Raw genomic sequence first — 16,968 nt, 5'->3', positions numbered from 1 at the left:
CAGTTTTGGAAGTATTTCCTATTTCACATATTGATGCAGTGTTGTTGAATGGATGAGAATAAAAATGTATCTTCCTGGAACATATTCGTGTAAATATATAATATGTGTATATCTACATATAAAATATTTCTGATAATTTGTAAATATTTGCTTACATGTTTTACAAAATTTTGAAAAAGTTGTTCAAACTCACAGTCGAGACAAGTGCTGGCACAATTTTAAGTTTTTGCAGACAGAACTTGTCCCGGAATATTCAACTGCAAATTTTTTCTAAAACAAACTAAAATTTTGCATTCATCCATCAAGCGTATATGTTTGAGTTTTTGGTTTTTATTTCAGAATTAAAAAGTTTTTTATGAATAAATTATTAATTTCAATATTTTGTTAGAAAATTAATTATTAACTACTGTACGAGTATATAGTAATTAATTAAATGAATGTATGCAAAATTTTAATAATTTAAGTATTATTGCATTATATACTAAAACTTAAATTATAAAACTAAAACTATAGATAAATTATATAATTTTTGGAAACTAAAGAGACTAACAGTACATTCACACTGTCTCATTTACGTAGTTTTGCTCATTATAGTCACTAATGCGGATGATTTAATATACAAAAATATTTTTATATAAATCAGCTTATTATAAATAAATCAGCTCATTCTAGCCGAAAAATGTCAAATGCAACCCTTAAAAATAAATTTGGTGCAAAGGAAATGATCAATATTTGATATATGAGTCATATGTTTTATATGTAAAATGTAAACAAACAACAGCTGAGCTGTAAGTAAAGGCACTAAAAGGAAGTAAGTATTTAATAAAATCTTGGTTTTTATAAGTTGAAAATATGTAATTAATATATAAAATGTATACATAAATAATATATAAATGATTTAATATATTAATTGTATATATAATTTTTGTGTGTGATATATTATTAAGTGAAGTTTATTTATTTCATATAAAAGTTCTATCAACTGCATAAATGAGCTCATTATAATGTGAACGTTCCCCCATTAATATAAAGGAGCATGTGCCTAAATGAGACAGTGTGAATAAACTATTATTTATGGCATTTTTTTAAAAAACACCTAATTTCAAAGCAGTGAAGAATATTTCAAGGAATACACGATCTATTTAAATTTATTCAATTAGTACTCCTTTCTTCTGGACAATGTATTTACAGTTAATTTAAACTAAACTGCTGCTCACTTTTATAATACTTAATGAACTCTCATAAAATATTTTCTGGAATATCTCCCTTCCCTTTTGGCCTATTCCTGGGCTTGCGACTATGGTCACAATATCACAGCGATTATGCGCCGATTTATGTAACAGATGTCTATTCACAACTTTGTCGGTTCAGCAAATATGGTAACATAAATTTGAAATTTATGTGCAATTTCTTTAAAAATTAAAAATCCAGTGTTTAATAAAGCGTAAAAATTTAGTTAATGTGATTTTTCCCAGTTTTGTAAAAACAATTATAAAAAAATTATAAAGATTAACGTTGAGAATATTTTCAATTTTGAAAATTTATGTCAAGGATTTATTAAGTTATATATTTTCAATAAAAAAAGCGCAATTGAACACAACATTCTTATGTTGTTAAAATATAGACTTATATGGTATTCACACTGGCCTTAAATGACTGTTTTGGATCAAGAAGCACAAGTGAGAAGTAAATGAAGTAAAAATAAAGTAAATTTCTGCATACAAAATCCCATATGCGCAAATACAGATCCACACTCGCGCAAATGATCTCATTTTGTATAAACGAGTTTTAAATGAAATCCATATGTAAATGAATACATTGAACATACCTTAAATAAAAGTTTTTCATGACATTTTGACAAAGCTGTTTTTTACATATTTATGTAAAAGAAAAGAGATAAACAAATATTTGATGGTTACATAATCTTGAAAACGATGCACTTCTTTTTGGAACTTCTACTTCTCAAAACGTACTTAATCGAACTTAAAAATAAGTTTTTAGTTTATATTGTAAGGTTTGAAGATATATTTAACCTTCAACAAAATTTTTTTGACACATGCAAATAATCAAATCAACAGCAAGTTGTAAAATCAGCTGTTTGAAATGAGAACAAATGAATTACAACGAATGTAAAAACTTTCAAATGACTGATACGAGATGTGTCATTTTTGGCCAGTATAAACGTCAGTTAACATAATTAATTTCATTATTAATAGTTATCCCTTTTTCACTTCACATTTTCATTTGCAAGCGTAACTTCAAAAACATTCATCAAAAATAAAATTAGAATTAAATTAAAATTGTGGTAAATTCCCATACCACAAGCAGATAATATAACGTACTTAGGTATCCACCTAGACAGACGACTAACTTGGCGCAAACATATTGAAGCCAAAAAAATTCAGATGAAGCTTCAAGCCTCTAAGTTGCATTGGCTCATTAATAGCAGATCTTCCCTGTGCCTAGAGTATAAAGTACTCTTGTATAACAGCATCATAAAATCAATATGGACTTATGGTATCCAGCTATTTGGCAATGCTAGTGCTTCAAATATTGAAATTTATACAAAGAGTTCAGTCAAAAATACTAGAAATTATCACTGGTGCCCCATGGTATATTAGGAATGAAAGTATACACCGAGATCTACAAATTCCCCTAGTTAAAGCTGAATTTGACAATATAAGAAAAAAATACAATAAAAGGCTGACAGAGCATGTTAATCCCTTAGCAAGAAATCTCGCACTTCTATCCATTACTTCCCGTCTAAAAAGAGCTGACCGTCCATCCGTTAATTAATATTCAACAGCTTGAAGTGAAAACCGCACCTTTCTTTTAGTAATCTGTTAAAGTTGAACTACTTTCTTAAGAAATCACCTAACATTCACTCTAATGAAATTTAACCCATTAATCTAAGTGAGGTTCGTGATATAAGGTTTACTTACTTTATTTTATTTTATACAATGTATAATTAAAATAAAAATTTGTAACATTATGTAATTAGTTATAAGATTTTACAACTTATTGTTAGTCTCATTTTAAGAGAAGATGCAATAAATAAATGTATATTTTAAAAAAAAAAAAAAAGAATTAAATTAAGATTTGCTGTATGAATAGGGGTTTAGTAAAAGGAGATGAGTGATGGCAAAATTATTGGAAATTTTTAAAGCTAAATTAACATATGCGAGTATTTCAGAGAGCTTGTAATTTGGTTGTATATAATTGTTTGTTCATAGTACACAACTCGGCGATAAGATTTTTGAATAATAATAAATTTGAGTTTAAAAGAAAATTTTTTAAACTTCTTGGTGCTGGCAGTCACTGAACGTATACATTCAAAAACAGCATATGTTTTTAAATCGAAGACTTTCAAAACAAAACGAAAAATTTCAAATTTTCAGTTGTATCAATTCAGGAGACACTATTATATAGAATGTACATATGTATATATATATAACGCATTATCTTTTATGAATTATAGTAAATAGTAATTCAATAAGTAAGTTCCCGCAGTTGGAACTTATAAAATTGGGCAATTTAACAGATATCGGCGTAGAGCACATTATATTACATGAAAAAGTAAGGAAGCTGAAAATTAAAGCTAGGTTAGTAATATTAAGATTTTCTTAAAACAATACAAATCACTATAAAAGCACAATGTAGTACAAAAAAATTTGGCCACATTAGTTCCATCAATTCTACTGATATCTGCACAGAGCACGCATTATCTTATTAGGAAGACAAAAATTACTGATATTCAAATATTAATCAATAAAACAATTAAACTTTACATTTTTTTAGTAATAACATCATTGGTTGAACACAGTCAATCCCAAAACTGATTAAATTCTATGACTTCAACCTGTGGCATTTGCGAATACGAATGCGAGTACCGCCTTGCTGTGCTGAATGCATTGCTAAATGCATTTACTGGTAATAAGGCTACGGTATCGATGAATGGTGTGGCTTACCAGATAAATACCGCATTCAATCTACAATTTATCCCAACTGATTTGAGTTCCAAACCAGTAATTTGGTTACAGCAAAATATGCAAATTCATTTACATCAAATTAATGCAGTTTCCAAAATTCTGATGAGAGTTTCCTGATGCATATTTGATATTTGTTGTAAAAAAAATAATTGTTTGTAATATGGCAAATTTTGATGTGAAATATTTCTGACATTTGCAACATAAATGATGTATTGTTCTAGAGCAAAATTATTCATAAAAAATTTGTTCGTCGAACTATAATTTTTGAATAATAGTAGAAAAACCTATTGAATGTGTCATAAATCATTAAGGAGTTGATAAGGTTGATATTGCTATTTCGATTTATTCAAACAATGTCATTTGTAATAAATCATATAAAAGTCAAGAATAATTCAGTAATTAATTAAAATCATGTGGTAGCCATCAAAGCATGTTTCCAAAAATATCTGCACTACCGAATAAAATTATACCTATAAGTAAATCAAGTTGTAACCATAAAAAAAAGTGCTTAGTGTGAACGTGACAGGACTTGTTCGACAAAGTACATGAGGAAACTTGACAACTTAATCCTATCTAATCCTCTTAAAATTTAAAAACAGCTTCCGAAATTGTTTGTGACCTAAATGAGCTTGTGGAGCCTTCGTCAAATGTTTAACTTCTCTAAGTTGAGGAAAAATTTTTTTAAAGTTTGCAAACGAACTGCCACAAGCCTGAGAGCACAATTTCATAATGGCTTCAGTTTTCAGACAACATATTTTCCACAATTTAGTTTCTTTCAAGTTAGGACTTGTACTCGCTACTCGGTATTGAAGTGATGTCTACATTAGCACACATAAGAATGTTTTTGTGACATTTTAGCAAATTCCACGGCACATGCGGCTGTAAAAATTTTGCGTGACAGCACATTTCAAATGCACAGAAAATTAATTTTAATAATTAATTTTGTGCGTGAAGTGCGTGAAACTTTTCGAAAAGTTAAAAAATTTTTCTTAAATTTTTGATGACATGAATGCTAAGAATTTTCGACAATTTAATTTTACTTTACCTTCTTACGGATTTCTAAGAATAAAAACATACTTGGATATTTTAAATTTTAATTAATATTCTAATTGTGTAAGATTTTAAAATTTATAGGTCGCAAATATTACATATAATTTAATTATTGAAAGGAATTTAAATTTAAACTATCACAGTTATAAAGAGATTTATAAAGAGTATAAAAGTTATAGTTGTTGTTATTGTTGTTGTAACCCGCCGGGACCTGAAAGCAGATAACATGAAATCATTACAAGACGAATACATGGGATAAGGAATGGAAAAGGTGGGAGTGAGTGTTGGGATGAGGGAAAGGGGAGGGGTAGGAGTAATTTGAAACTAACCAGGATCCAGTCGAAGAAACCTAGCCACTTCAAGGGGACGAGTCCAAAGGTCTATTGGACTTAAATTGGTGTGTGCGTTGGGGCAAGAAAACAGATGGGCGACGTCATGGGGCGTGGAGCTGCAGTTTGGGCACACATTAGGAATGGACGTGTTAATACGTGACAAGTAACTGTTAAGCACATGACTATATCCTGATCTCAATTGAGATAGGACAGTTCTTGCCGTACGAGGAAGATTACGTTCATCCTGGGAAATGTTAGGCGGAGGCCTATTAAGTTATAGTAAATATTTGCACTTACTTTTCATTAAATAATTGGCTAATAATTGAAAACAAATTAAGTATTTTTAGTTTAACAAGAGACGTAGTGGTACTCGCGTAGGTAAGGTTAGTTTAGGTTGATTTGATTGCCCATATATTAAATAATTGGTTATTAGCGGTACCAGACTGAGTCTACCTCAAATAAATAGTATATGCCATCAAGGATTGCAACGTTTTTAACGATTCTAAGGAGTCAATTACCAAAACAAATTCTATATATATATATATAAATATATATATATTATATTTTAAATTTTATGACATAATTTAAAACTATATTTAGTAAATTTGTTGTTGTAGTTCATTAATTTTCGAAAAACCGATTCGTAAATCATCACGATAATACATCATGTTCTGGATTACGAAATTACCTGATATATTGATGGTTCAGTGACGAAGAAAGCAGCTGGGGTTGAAGGCCTTGGACCTGAGATAAGAAACTCAGAATCAATGTTATTACCTTTCAAGCAAATATAAACACTATAAGTAGGTATTCACTTCAATATTAAACATAACGATTTTAAAAAATAGTTAACTTGACAGACAGCCAAGCATCCAACAAGACACTTAAGTCTCAACAAAAAACAACAAAACTGGTCTTTAAGTATGTATTTGAAAAAGCTGAATATACTAGCGCGAATCAGTCAAGAATGATTTGCGTTGATTCTAGGGTTCATTGGGATTGCCCAGAACCGTTCCTGTTCATTAAAAAGTTTAACCTTTAAAAGAGAAGAGATAAAAGGGAAGAGATAAAATAAAAAGAATTACATGGGGAAAATCGGCCAGCTTAATTACAGGGACCAACAGCGTGAGTCAATATAATAAATGTGAAAAATTAATAAAAAAATTATGGAGAATTATAATATGAATTCTAACACCACATTGTAGTTTGAACCATTATTCAAATAAACTGGTAATCATTTCCGATGGTATTCGAGAGGTCTGTAAAGCGGTGAAGCGGACCACCGAGTACGTGGTGATGACTTGATCTGCACTAATCTGTAAATTAAAAAAGATCTTTTAGAGTTAAACAAATACTTCTACACCTCTTAGTGACAGCATTTAGTAAGTCAGTTGTGGTACAAGTATGGTGCGGAACAAATGGGGGCTTGAATAAATATTTCAATTCGATATACAAAATATCTTACATTAAAGTACTGCTTGTAATATTATTTCAAAACCAAAACCACTATAGCTTAGTCATAGCTTTAATTTATTTACAATCTCTGTCTTTGTTGTCTTATTATATATATCAAAATCAAACATATGTGGGCTTGAGGAATAAATATGTTATTTAATTTTGATTTATAAAATATCGTATTATTATTGTTAAAAAAGACTATGGTATATTATGACTAATAAGATCTATAGTGTTATTCTAAAATAAAGTTTTCTAAGCTTATACGAAAATATATTGAAGCTATTACTAAATTTATTGAACATTATTTTGTTTAAATATTCAAAATAATTTTAATTCAATGATAAGCTTTCATTAAATCAAGACTGTAGATATTAGATTTAACTAAAAATTTTTAATAAAATTTAAATATTAAACTAAAAGTAATCAAAATCAGCAAAAGTGTGAAAAAAAATTACTTATATAAAATTATTAATAAAGAGATTTTTCGAAAAATAGTGAACAAAAATTCATTTTATATTATTTTAATTAATTGAATTTTTGGCTAACAATACAACTCTTTCTAGTATTGTCAAATACCCATCCTCATAATTTTTTAAGACTGCAAGTACCAGGAATCGAACTCGTGTCCTGCCAAATTTACGGCTCAGAGTCAGCGCTCTTTAAACAATTGATCCAAAGCTGTATTTGACTTTTATGTTTGCACATTTTTCTGGAGTTTTGTTACTTTGCTTTACTTTGAATAATTGAATTAATTAATTGTATTTTTATTTTTAAATTTTAATACTATTTTGTTTGTAAAATTATTAATTATTCTCTACAGTTTTTAAATTTTACAAAAAATTAGCAAAACAAATTTTTCGTGTGAACGCAGTAAAAAATCTTTATTATGGCGAGAAGTGAATTGCAGCTTAAAGAGTCCCTAGATCCAAACATCAGAGTGCAGCTGCTCAAAGTGGAGCAATCCAGCGTAGCTCGACTTAAGCAACAACAACAATTAGCGAATAAACAAACTTTTATTTGCTAAAAACTGTTTTGTCTCAACGACTCCTTGTATTGTTGGCAAAGCAATTCGGAGTTGTACTTCCTTAAATTGGGCAATTAAAAGACGGTAAAGGTGGAATTTTATGAACATTTTGTATTTAATTGCTTTTGTAGGAATTGTTTTGTTAACAATTTGAAGTTTGCAAAAGTTTTTATCAATTCAACGTAACAATTGTTGTTGATGAGTGAAATAAATAACTAATAACTCGAAAGGAATCCATCAGGAATTCACTACAAATATTTACCCAAAATTATAATAGTAAAATATACTAGCATTATTTTCAATTTCAAAATAACATTGTTACAGAAGTTTAATATTATCATAGAAAATTAAATATTTATTTTAATTAGCATTTTAAACGAAACTCACTTTAAAGTGAAATATTCTATATTAAATATATATATTAATCTCAAACATTATAAAAGTACATATTAATATACTTAAATAAATTTTAAATACAATAAAAATAACTACTACTTAAGTTTTATTATTAACCGGTAACTGTAGATTAAATAATCACCTATCGAAGTTAGGATTTCAATCTAACTCAAACTGCAGATACTGTAGAGAAGAGAGAGCAACTGCATACCATGTGCTTGAGGATAGCCCGGCACTGATACATAAGCGGAAGAAAAACCTAGGTGGGTATTTCATGGAACATAAGTATCCAAGATTAGGAGAGTTAAGTTTTATACTGTCTTTCATTAAAGAAATCTGACTTGGAGAAACACTCTAAACACTCAGTGCACGATCTCTTCTTTTCAATAATAGATAATAGAAGTTTTATTAATTTTATTATCTTATAATCATTATAAACTTATAATCTTTATTATTGTGTGACACATTAATGAATATATGAAGTAACAAAAATTTAAGGCGTTAAATTTTTTTCTTTTTTATATTTTTTTAATTTGCCAGCCTTGAGTACTCCAATTTCCTTAGCTTTATTAACGAAAATTCTCTTTTAATCTAAATCGTATATATTATAGGCCCCCACACATGTTTTTATACTGTGTCTTCAGATTATACACTACGTGGATATAAAGAATATCAAGTATCGGCCAATACTCTGTGTATTGCATTAAAATCCGTAGATAATTCCTTTCACTGACATACCTTTTACCTATCTTAATGATAATTATGTATAGATTTATAAACAATTAAGTGTATTTTACATTATTTTTTTAAGGTGTGTAAGTGTATCTTCCATGTAAATGTTATCCTACATTTTTCTTATAAAATTTGTTAAAAATGCTAATAATATTTGTAAGTTCGTATTTCAGATTTACGACCACAACCATTAGAAAGTCTGCGAAGTTTTTTAAACTTTGTACTTCACAAAAAAAAAAAATGTTAAATATTCTAATAATTCAATTTTTATTTTTCCCAAGATACTTCCCTACTTCTCAATTTAATTTTGACACTTTTAAGTTATTTTTCAAAAAGCTTGAAGTAGCCTTTTTACTTAAACCAAGATATGCAGAAAATTTTTAAAAATTGTGAAAATAAAATATTTAATTTGTTGCAAAATAAAATTTTATAGGTTATAAAATACTTTTATTTCATTTAACTTTCAAGTTAAATAAAATATGCTGTAGTGATACAAATATGTAATAAAAAAGTAGTAAAAAGTTGAATAGGAAGAGTTAATTAAAAATTTTGTATTAGAATACTTTTTAAAATTTTTGTTATAATATTTTCACACTTGTTGCTTGATTATATACATGTATTCAAATATGTATAATGCTTACTATATTTTTCTATATTATATGTATATCTACATAACTATAGTAACTATAGCACATACGTATATGTAAATCAGTGATGATTACTCTAAGGGGCGGATAAAATGTAAAAATAAAATAAATATTTAAATAAAATATATAAATTCATTAAAATATCTTTACGTCGAGAATTAATATTATTTATAACATTTACATATATATATATTGCTAAGTACAACGTTTTAGTAAAATCAATTATATATAATTGTATATGAAAACTCATTCAATTTGCGACTATTTGATTCTATAGTTGTTAGTTACGCTCATAAGTTTGCAACTCAAATCGCAAAACATTTCTATTATATTTCGTCACTTTTAGCAGTAGCCCGAACAAATTTCTCTCGTTAGGTGTGCCGAAAAGTTGGCCGCACATTCATACGTTGCAAGTGTGTTCAATTTTGCTTGATCATTGCATAAAAATGTTTGGTTCTGAGTAAAAACTCTTTTGTTTAAAAAAAATTGTTAAATGTTATAAGAAGTATGTGGAAAGTTGTATTTATTCCATACTGATAAAATATTAAACTTATATTGTATGTATAAGTTATTTTGTTAATGAATTGTTAAATATTATATTGTGAACATATTGTTGCCTAATGTAATATACCTATTATTAATAAAACATCTTATATATTTCAATTTATCATTTTTAATTTAAGCGGTACATGTAAAAACAACATTGTAGAAGGACTGCAAGTCCTTCCAGATAGGGCACGCGTCGTCACTGATGTACTATAGATAAAAATTTTTATATTGAAGTTGTTCTGTGCATTTCAGTGAATATAGAAAATGAACCTTTCTTCTTCTAAAAATGAGTTTATACATATTTTTTTCTTCCTCAGAATTAAAAGATTTTGTTAATTGATAATTGTTGTATCTTTTGAGGAATTTATGTCCCAATTATTTGAAGTGAAGTATAGGTGCTCAGAGCATCTATAGTGGTTGGCATATTTAGGTTTACTGTACTGTTTTGTTAACCTTATTTAATTCATTTGACTAACTTTGAAGTTTTATCAAAATTATTTTCCATGTCATGACTAATACCCAAATAGTTCTTGAATAGTTTCGTTATTAACCAGGCGCTTTTAGTCAATTTTAATTTTTTAGGGTTGTTGTCCTAGGCGTATATCAGTCTATATTTTAATTTATAGATTGATATAAGTTTATAAATTAAAATATTAGAAATAAAATATGCTATACATTGCCCAGAATTATGCAAAATAAATGAAATCGTAATATTTTTTAAAATATGATTCGTTCAATGAATACAATTTTTTTAATTAAGTATCAAAAGTAGCAAATATTATATTCATCTGTGAGATTACATTGTCTGCAATAAAGTAATTATTTTGGCGAATAATAATTTCCTTTCTGAAATGAAATGCAATTTGGTGCATTTCTTGTCATTTGCATTTTTCGCTTTACTGCATTAAAATTGTATTTGGCTTATAATCTGACGATGAAGAAAGATGCTGCAAAAGAACAAAATTGAAAATGCATTTTTAAGGATACCTTCAGCAAAAGATAAAAACGACGGACTGCAAAAAAAAAAATTAAAAAAAAAATTTAATAAATAAAATAAAATAAACAAGAGCTACTTATTCATTTTCTGCAATTTATTTTGTAAATAAATATTTATTTAAAAGATAAATGTAGCTATTTTGCTAAAGATATTGTATTTATTTTATTAAAATACAACTTATTAATTTAAGGCTATTATTTAAATTAATCGAATTTATTGATAATATTTTTACTAACTATATAAATATAATAACTGTACATTAAAAAATATTTCATTAAATTTAAAATTTTTTCAGAGAGGAAGTAAATTTCTAGAGCATAAGTGATTTAATAATTTAAAAGTATAATTAATTTACAGCATAATGTTAAATAAAAAGCTTGATTTATTCTTTTGACTCATTGATAAGTTTGATTAAAACAAAATTAATTAACGTTCTTTACCGCCAATCAAGGATTTATTTTTTACTTTTATATTTTCAGATACAATTAATTTTTGCATCAAGAAAGATGAATATGTCAGGTAAATACTGAAATATAAATTATTTATTGAGTTCGTATAAAATATAGGAACTGTATGGAGAATGGAGAAAAAATTATTGCATTCTTAACTTATTTATTGAAAAGAAAAAAAATATATGCATCAAAGAAATTCAATTTAATTAAAACATGAATCTCACAGAATGGGATTGGTTGAGTTTAAGAGGACATAAGTACTGACAACGTAAGTCGGCTTAAATCTTTTTAATACTTTTCCATATAAAATTTTGCATTTTCATTTTTGTTTATTCTTTCATCGATAAATAAATTATTTGTAGATTTCATCGGAAATGGGTTCAAATATAACTTTATGGAGTATGAATCTGAAGCAGTATTAAAATAGGATATTCAACCATATTTCACAAAATTATTAAAATATTTATTATAATATCCAAACTTACGAGGGAAGAATGATCAGGATTGTTTTTCATTCAGCGTGAAGTTGTGTACTTAACACCGGGTGCTGACACCCAAAGATGAGTATGGGTTTACATAGAAAAATTTGATTCGAGAAGAGAATAAATAATCAATAATACTTCTAAACTTTATCATGTTAAACGACAATAAAGGAATAATAACAACGGATCTATGCCCAAAGTACGATTACACTACAGACGCTCGCTTCGGTAGCTGACGAACCTCACTGTGATTTAATTTTATGAAATACAGTAGTCAGTAACTGGAGTCTCTGAGACCAATTATAAATTATTACTGATCTTATATTTAAATCACTACAAAAATATTATTTTATTTTATACAGAGAGTATAGAAATTACAATGATGATTAGTTCCGGAAATAATGGTGGCAAGATTATCGTTGCTATTGTTCTTCTAATTACTAAGAGTTTGGATAAGAATATTTTATTGTAAGGCTATACTAAAATAATAACACAACTGTAAATTTATATATGCACTGTGGATTTATACAAAAGTTATACACAAATTTTTTCTAATTTTATTAAATTATGTCAGAGACATTCAGTATATTATTTATATACCAGTAATATAATATATCAAATAATAATGCTGCTAAATTTGTATGGCGTGTGTAATAAAAATTTATCGTATATGTTGTACATATAAGCTAATCAGATATATATTTAAAATCAGTTAACAAAAAAACAAAAATTTCATTGATCCTTATCCGATGTATTTCTTTTGTTTTCGCTTTTCTGATTTAAGCGGTGTTCACACCGACATATTGTTTTGTTTCTTTTTTGTTTTCTTTTTCATATTCTTTTTCATGTTAACAAAATAAATTTTTTTGGAATTGTAAGGAAAATTGTGGTTTGAATGAAAGATCGTTTAATTGTAAAATAAACAAAACAAACAGGGTAGGATTTAAAAATCACACAGTTTAATAAATAAGGTCTGTTTTACTAGCCAATAATAGGTCTGTTCCACAAGCTACTCATAGTAAAACTCAAGTAAAACACACATAAACTACAAACTGAGAGCGTAGCACAAATAAAATGCCAAATTACGCTCTAACCAGCTGATTCACACATCACACATCACACATTTTAAATAAAATGTACAAATAAAGTCTGTGTAGCATTTTCAAATTTTGGCAGGAATATTACGATCAGATGCTCTCAGTGATAGCAGAATTTAATACAAATTGAAGTTCAATAAATAAGTAAATTAATGTAAATAAGTAAATTTAAGTTCAATTCTAGTAAAATACAAGCAAATTATTAGTTGAGAGCTAGATGTCTCGACAAAAATGTTACTCTTCGACTCCTTGAGCTTAAGAATGCTCTGCGCCGATACAATCTGTTAAATGTGCAAATCAAAAGAGTTTGATACACCCAACGAATAGCGCTAGTCTTTGCATATTCATTTTGTCTGCTCAAATGGAACTCTTTAAGTCTTCTTACATCCAACGATAAGCTCACGGTTTCCCAAGTGCAAAGATATTATACTTTAACACACCTCATAAGCCCTCTTGTGATATGCTTCACCAATTTTTATTTTTTATCGACCTGCTTAATTATATTAAATACAAGCCTCATTATGGTCAAGACCTTTATCTGAACGACAAATAGGTATATAAATTTTTCGCGTTTCTCGCGTGATCCCGTTCCCTAATAGCGTTAGATTTTACTAAAAATAAACGTTGTGCAAGAGTCACTAATTACTATTTAGCAATAATATGTTTCTTCCTTTCCTTATTCATATATAATTTTGGCTTAAATATATTTATTGTTTTAATATAAAGCCTACTGTTTTCTAACATCTGCATTTCCCTTGATTACTGGAAAGGGATTTTATCTATTGACCAACGATTAGCTTTCCATGTATCAGAAAATCAAATTCCATAATAATCTTTTTACACAAAATTTGTGTGAAGTCTGGTGTTAAACATCTGTTTTGGATAAACAAACCAAGTAAAAGTTTGAGTTGAAGTTTGAGTACAAAAGTTTGAAATTGTTTTATTACATTTAATAATTATTATTTTATACTTAATTTGATTTGAAATTTTTATTTCACATACTACAATTTACAGTTCAAACATAACAGTTTTTAGATTAATACAAATTTTCCAGTTTATTGCATCCTTTTGTTCGTTTGATACGGAATTTAAGTTCACTTTGAGGTTCTCTTTTACTTGAAAATTAATTGATAAACGAACCAATTAAAGACCTGTTTGTGGAACATATCTTTTCTATTTTAATGAATTAGTTGACGTAGCAATAACTTAGGCAGAGAACTTGACCCGTGTTACTGAAAGAGAAATATACATATTTTAGCACAAATAATCAAATTCATAGTTTATTATAAATGATTTTTACTACCCTATTAAAGCTAGAAATCGTTGTCATACACGTAGCGAACATAGAACATTTAAACTAGAGAATGCAAAAATCAGCATAAGAACACAAATACAAGTTCTATCCGGTCACAATGTACTTTATATGTTAATATCTACACAAAGATATAGATCAATTGCATTAATTGATCAATGTTTGTATTCCATAAGCTATAACTATACATAAAATATATTAACATATAACATATTAGCATATATATATATATATACGCATCACATCATATATATATATATATATATATCACATCATCCTCATATATACAAAATATATATTTTATATATACAATATATATACAAAATATATTACCTTATGTAGCTACCTTCTTTAGTTCTAAAGACATGTTTTTAGTAGGTTAAAAGTCCCCCACTGACTTAGGCTTTTGAGTCCGCGTTTGAAAAAAAAGCCTTATGTGGCTACTCTGCAGGTTGCAGCAACGACTATAAAATATTTTTGGGTCTTTGTAAGGCCCTTGTGTTTCGTTTTCGTTTCATTATTTTAATAAGAAATCATGTTTTAACTTGCTTTATCAAAGCGCGTTTGTGGTTTTTATAAAGTGGATGTCTTAATATATTCGTATTGGAAATTTTGGAGAGAATACATAAGAGAATACATAAAATCTAAAACTGACTTAAAAGGATTGTTCTGCAGTCGATAACTAATAGTTAAAATATATAAATATTCTGCTTTGTTTGGGTAAGTTTCATTTTTTTTTACTGAGGCACGCCGCCGCTAATTTATGATTTGTATAGTGAAAACCTCTTATTAAGAAAAAATTGGCGTGTTTAGTGAAACCAACGATTCAGATATGACGTTGATTAACGCTGATGATGTGTTGAAAAATGTTTCTCAAGATTTAGGAATTGAAGAGCATGAAATGAAGGAGCCGCAGTTGATTGAAAAAAATTGTCTTGTGCAGTGGCAATATATGAAGAATTGTCAATGGCTTCAGTATGAGACTGTGTTAAATATGAATATTGAGAAAGCATATAAATCTGGTGCGGAATATGTCGATATGTCGGCAAGGTCCAATTTTGCATATATAGATTTTAAACGTATGGTAATGGTAACCGGTAATTTTTTAACACAAGTTACTGTTGTGAAACGTGAGGAAGATAAGCTAAAAGCAGATATCAAAATTTTACCGCCGCTGTCTAAATTTGTTAAAAGTGGTCTTGCGCTACAAGTAGCACATGATATTATCGATAAGTCCTTGACACATTTAAATAATTGTTTTCCTGGTGTTGTTTATTCTGCACAAGAGAAAGTTTCGACATGTGATTCATCCTCTGGATCAGAAAGTTCCAGAAGTAGTAATAATACAATCGATATTGAGGAACCGATTCAAAATAACATTGTACAATGCGATACAAATGAACTATTTAACTTGATGGAAATTTTACTATATGCATCAGAAGAAAATGCTAATGAGTTAAGTGAAGAAACTAAATCTCTTTTGAGTGTTACGAAATACGAGAAGCAGTTATTGGAAAATATAACTAAATATTCTGATGACACAGATTAAGACATAATTTTGTATATACCATTTTGTTTTAAAAATTAATTTTTCAATACATTTTTCTTATATGCAGTAATCCTTGTTAAAGTCAATAGAATCTAGCCTTAATTTCACATTTAATTGAATACCAGTACTTTCATTAACTAATAAAGCATATAAAATTAAAATAGGGTTTTTTTTATTTGAAAAATTATTTCAAGTGCAGTTAAATGTTAAACTTCAACTTAACAAGAGATAGTTATTGAAAGCACCAAAGAGTTTAAATTATTTGAATCTGTTGATACTTTTAAATTTTTTTTTTTTTTTTTAATTAACTATTTTTTTTAAAAATATCTTAAAGAATTTTATTAGTTTTGATGTTATTATATTATTATTATTATTATAATATATTCAAAAGTAAATACAATTAGAAATTGATTGCATATCTGCGAACTAAGTCTTAGAACTTAGTTTCCAGTTACTTCTATTTCGTGCTATGTATCTAAGCTCATTTAACGATTTGGATGTTTCGGCGAATACTGTTCGCCACCATATTGTCTTTGGACGTCGTCTTCTTAATCTAGCTAGGTTCCATTCTAAAGTTGATGGAGCTATACTGCGCATATCTTATCTTATTGTATGATCGAGCCATCCACATTTCCGCTTTCTGATATCATTTAGTTTACCAATTTGCTTGGTAATCTCGGAAAGTCTGGCATTAGTGATTGTACGTGGCCAGATTGTACATCAGCTTGCATTTTGGTAATGAGGTTTGTGGTATACCATATTGTCATTTTTTGAGTTTACAGTACTTTAATGTCAAAGAGTTACTTTAAGAAATAAATATTAATTTATATAGTAAAATCTATACATTATACCATGAATCAGTTATATACAATCTTATAATTTGAATCAGATGAGTTGAATTT

General features: G+C 27.7%; 1 protein-coding gene and 1 long non-coding RNA gene across 2 annotated transcripts; both read left to right on the top strand.

Moving 5' to 3' along the window:
- Nucleotides 1–3,405: 3,405 nt before the first annotated feature.
- Nucleotides 3,406–6,866, top strand: LOC119684576. The gene is made up of 4 exons (XR_005252742.1): nt 3,406–3,602; nt 5,989–6,174; nt 6,232–6,496; nt 6,577–6,866. It is a non-coding gene; the product is annotated as an uncharacterized LOC119684576 (long non-coding RNA).
- An 8,195-nt stretch (nt 6,867–15,061) lies between these two features.
- LOC119683340 lies at nt 15,062–16,185 on the top strand. The gene is made up of 2 exons (XM_038096996.1): nt 15,062–15,237; nt 15,294–16,185. Exon 2 carries the CDS (start codon nt 15,350–15,352, stop codon nt 16,064–16,066), a length of 717 nt encoding a protein of 238 aa, XP_037952924.1. The 5' UTR covers nt 15,062–15,237; nt 15,294–15,349; the 3' UTR covers nt 16,067–16,185.
- The last annotated feature ends 783 nt before the right edge of the window (nt 16,186–16,968 follow it).

The sequence above is a fragment of the Teleopsis dalmanni genome, chromosome 2, assembly GCF_002237135.1.
Source record: "Teleopsis dalmanni isolate 2A chromosome 2, ASM223713v2, whole genome shotgun sequence".
In the NCBI taxonomy this organism is placed as follows: domain Eukaryota; kingdom Metazoa; phylum Arthropoda; class Insecta; order Diptera; family Diopsidae; genus Teleopsis; species Teleopsis dalmanni.
The sequence above is the reverse complement of the archived record's forward strand: the minus strand, read 5'-3'. Positions and strand labels throughout refer to the sequence as shown.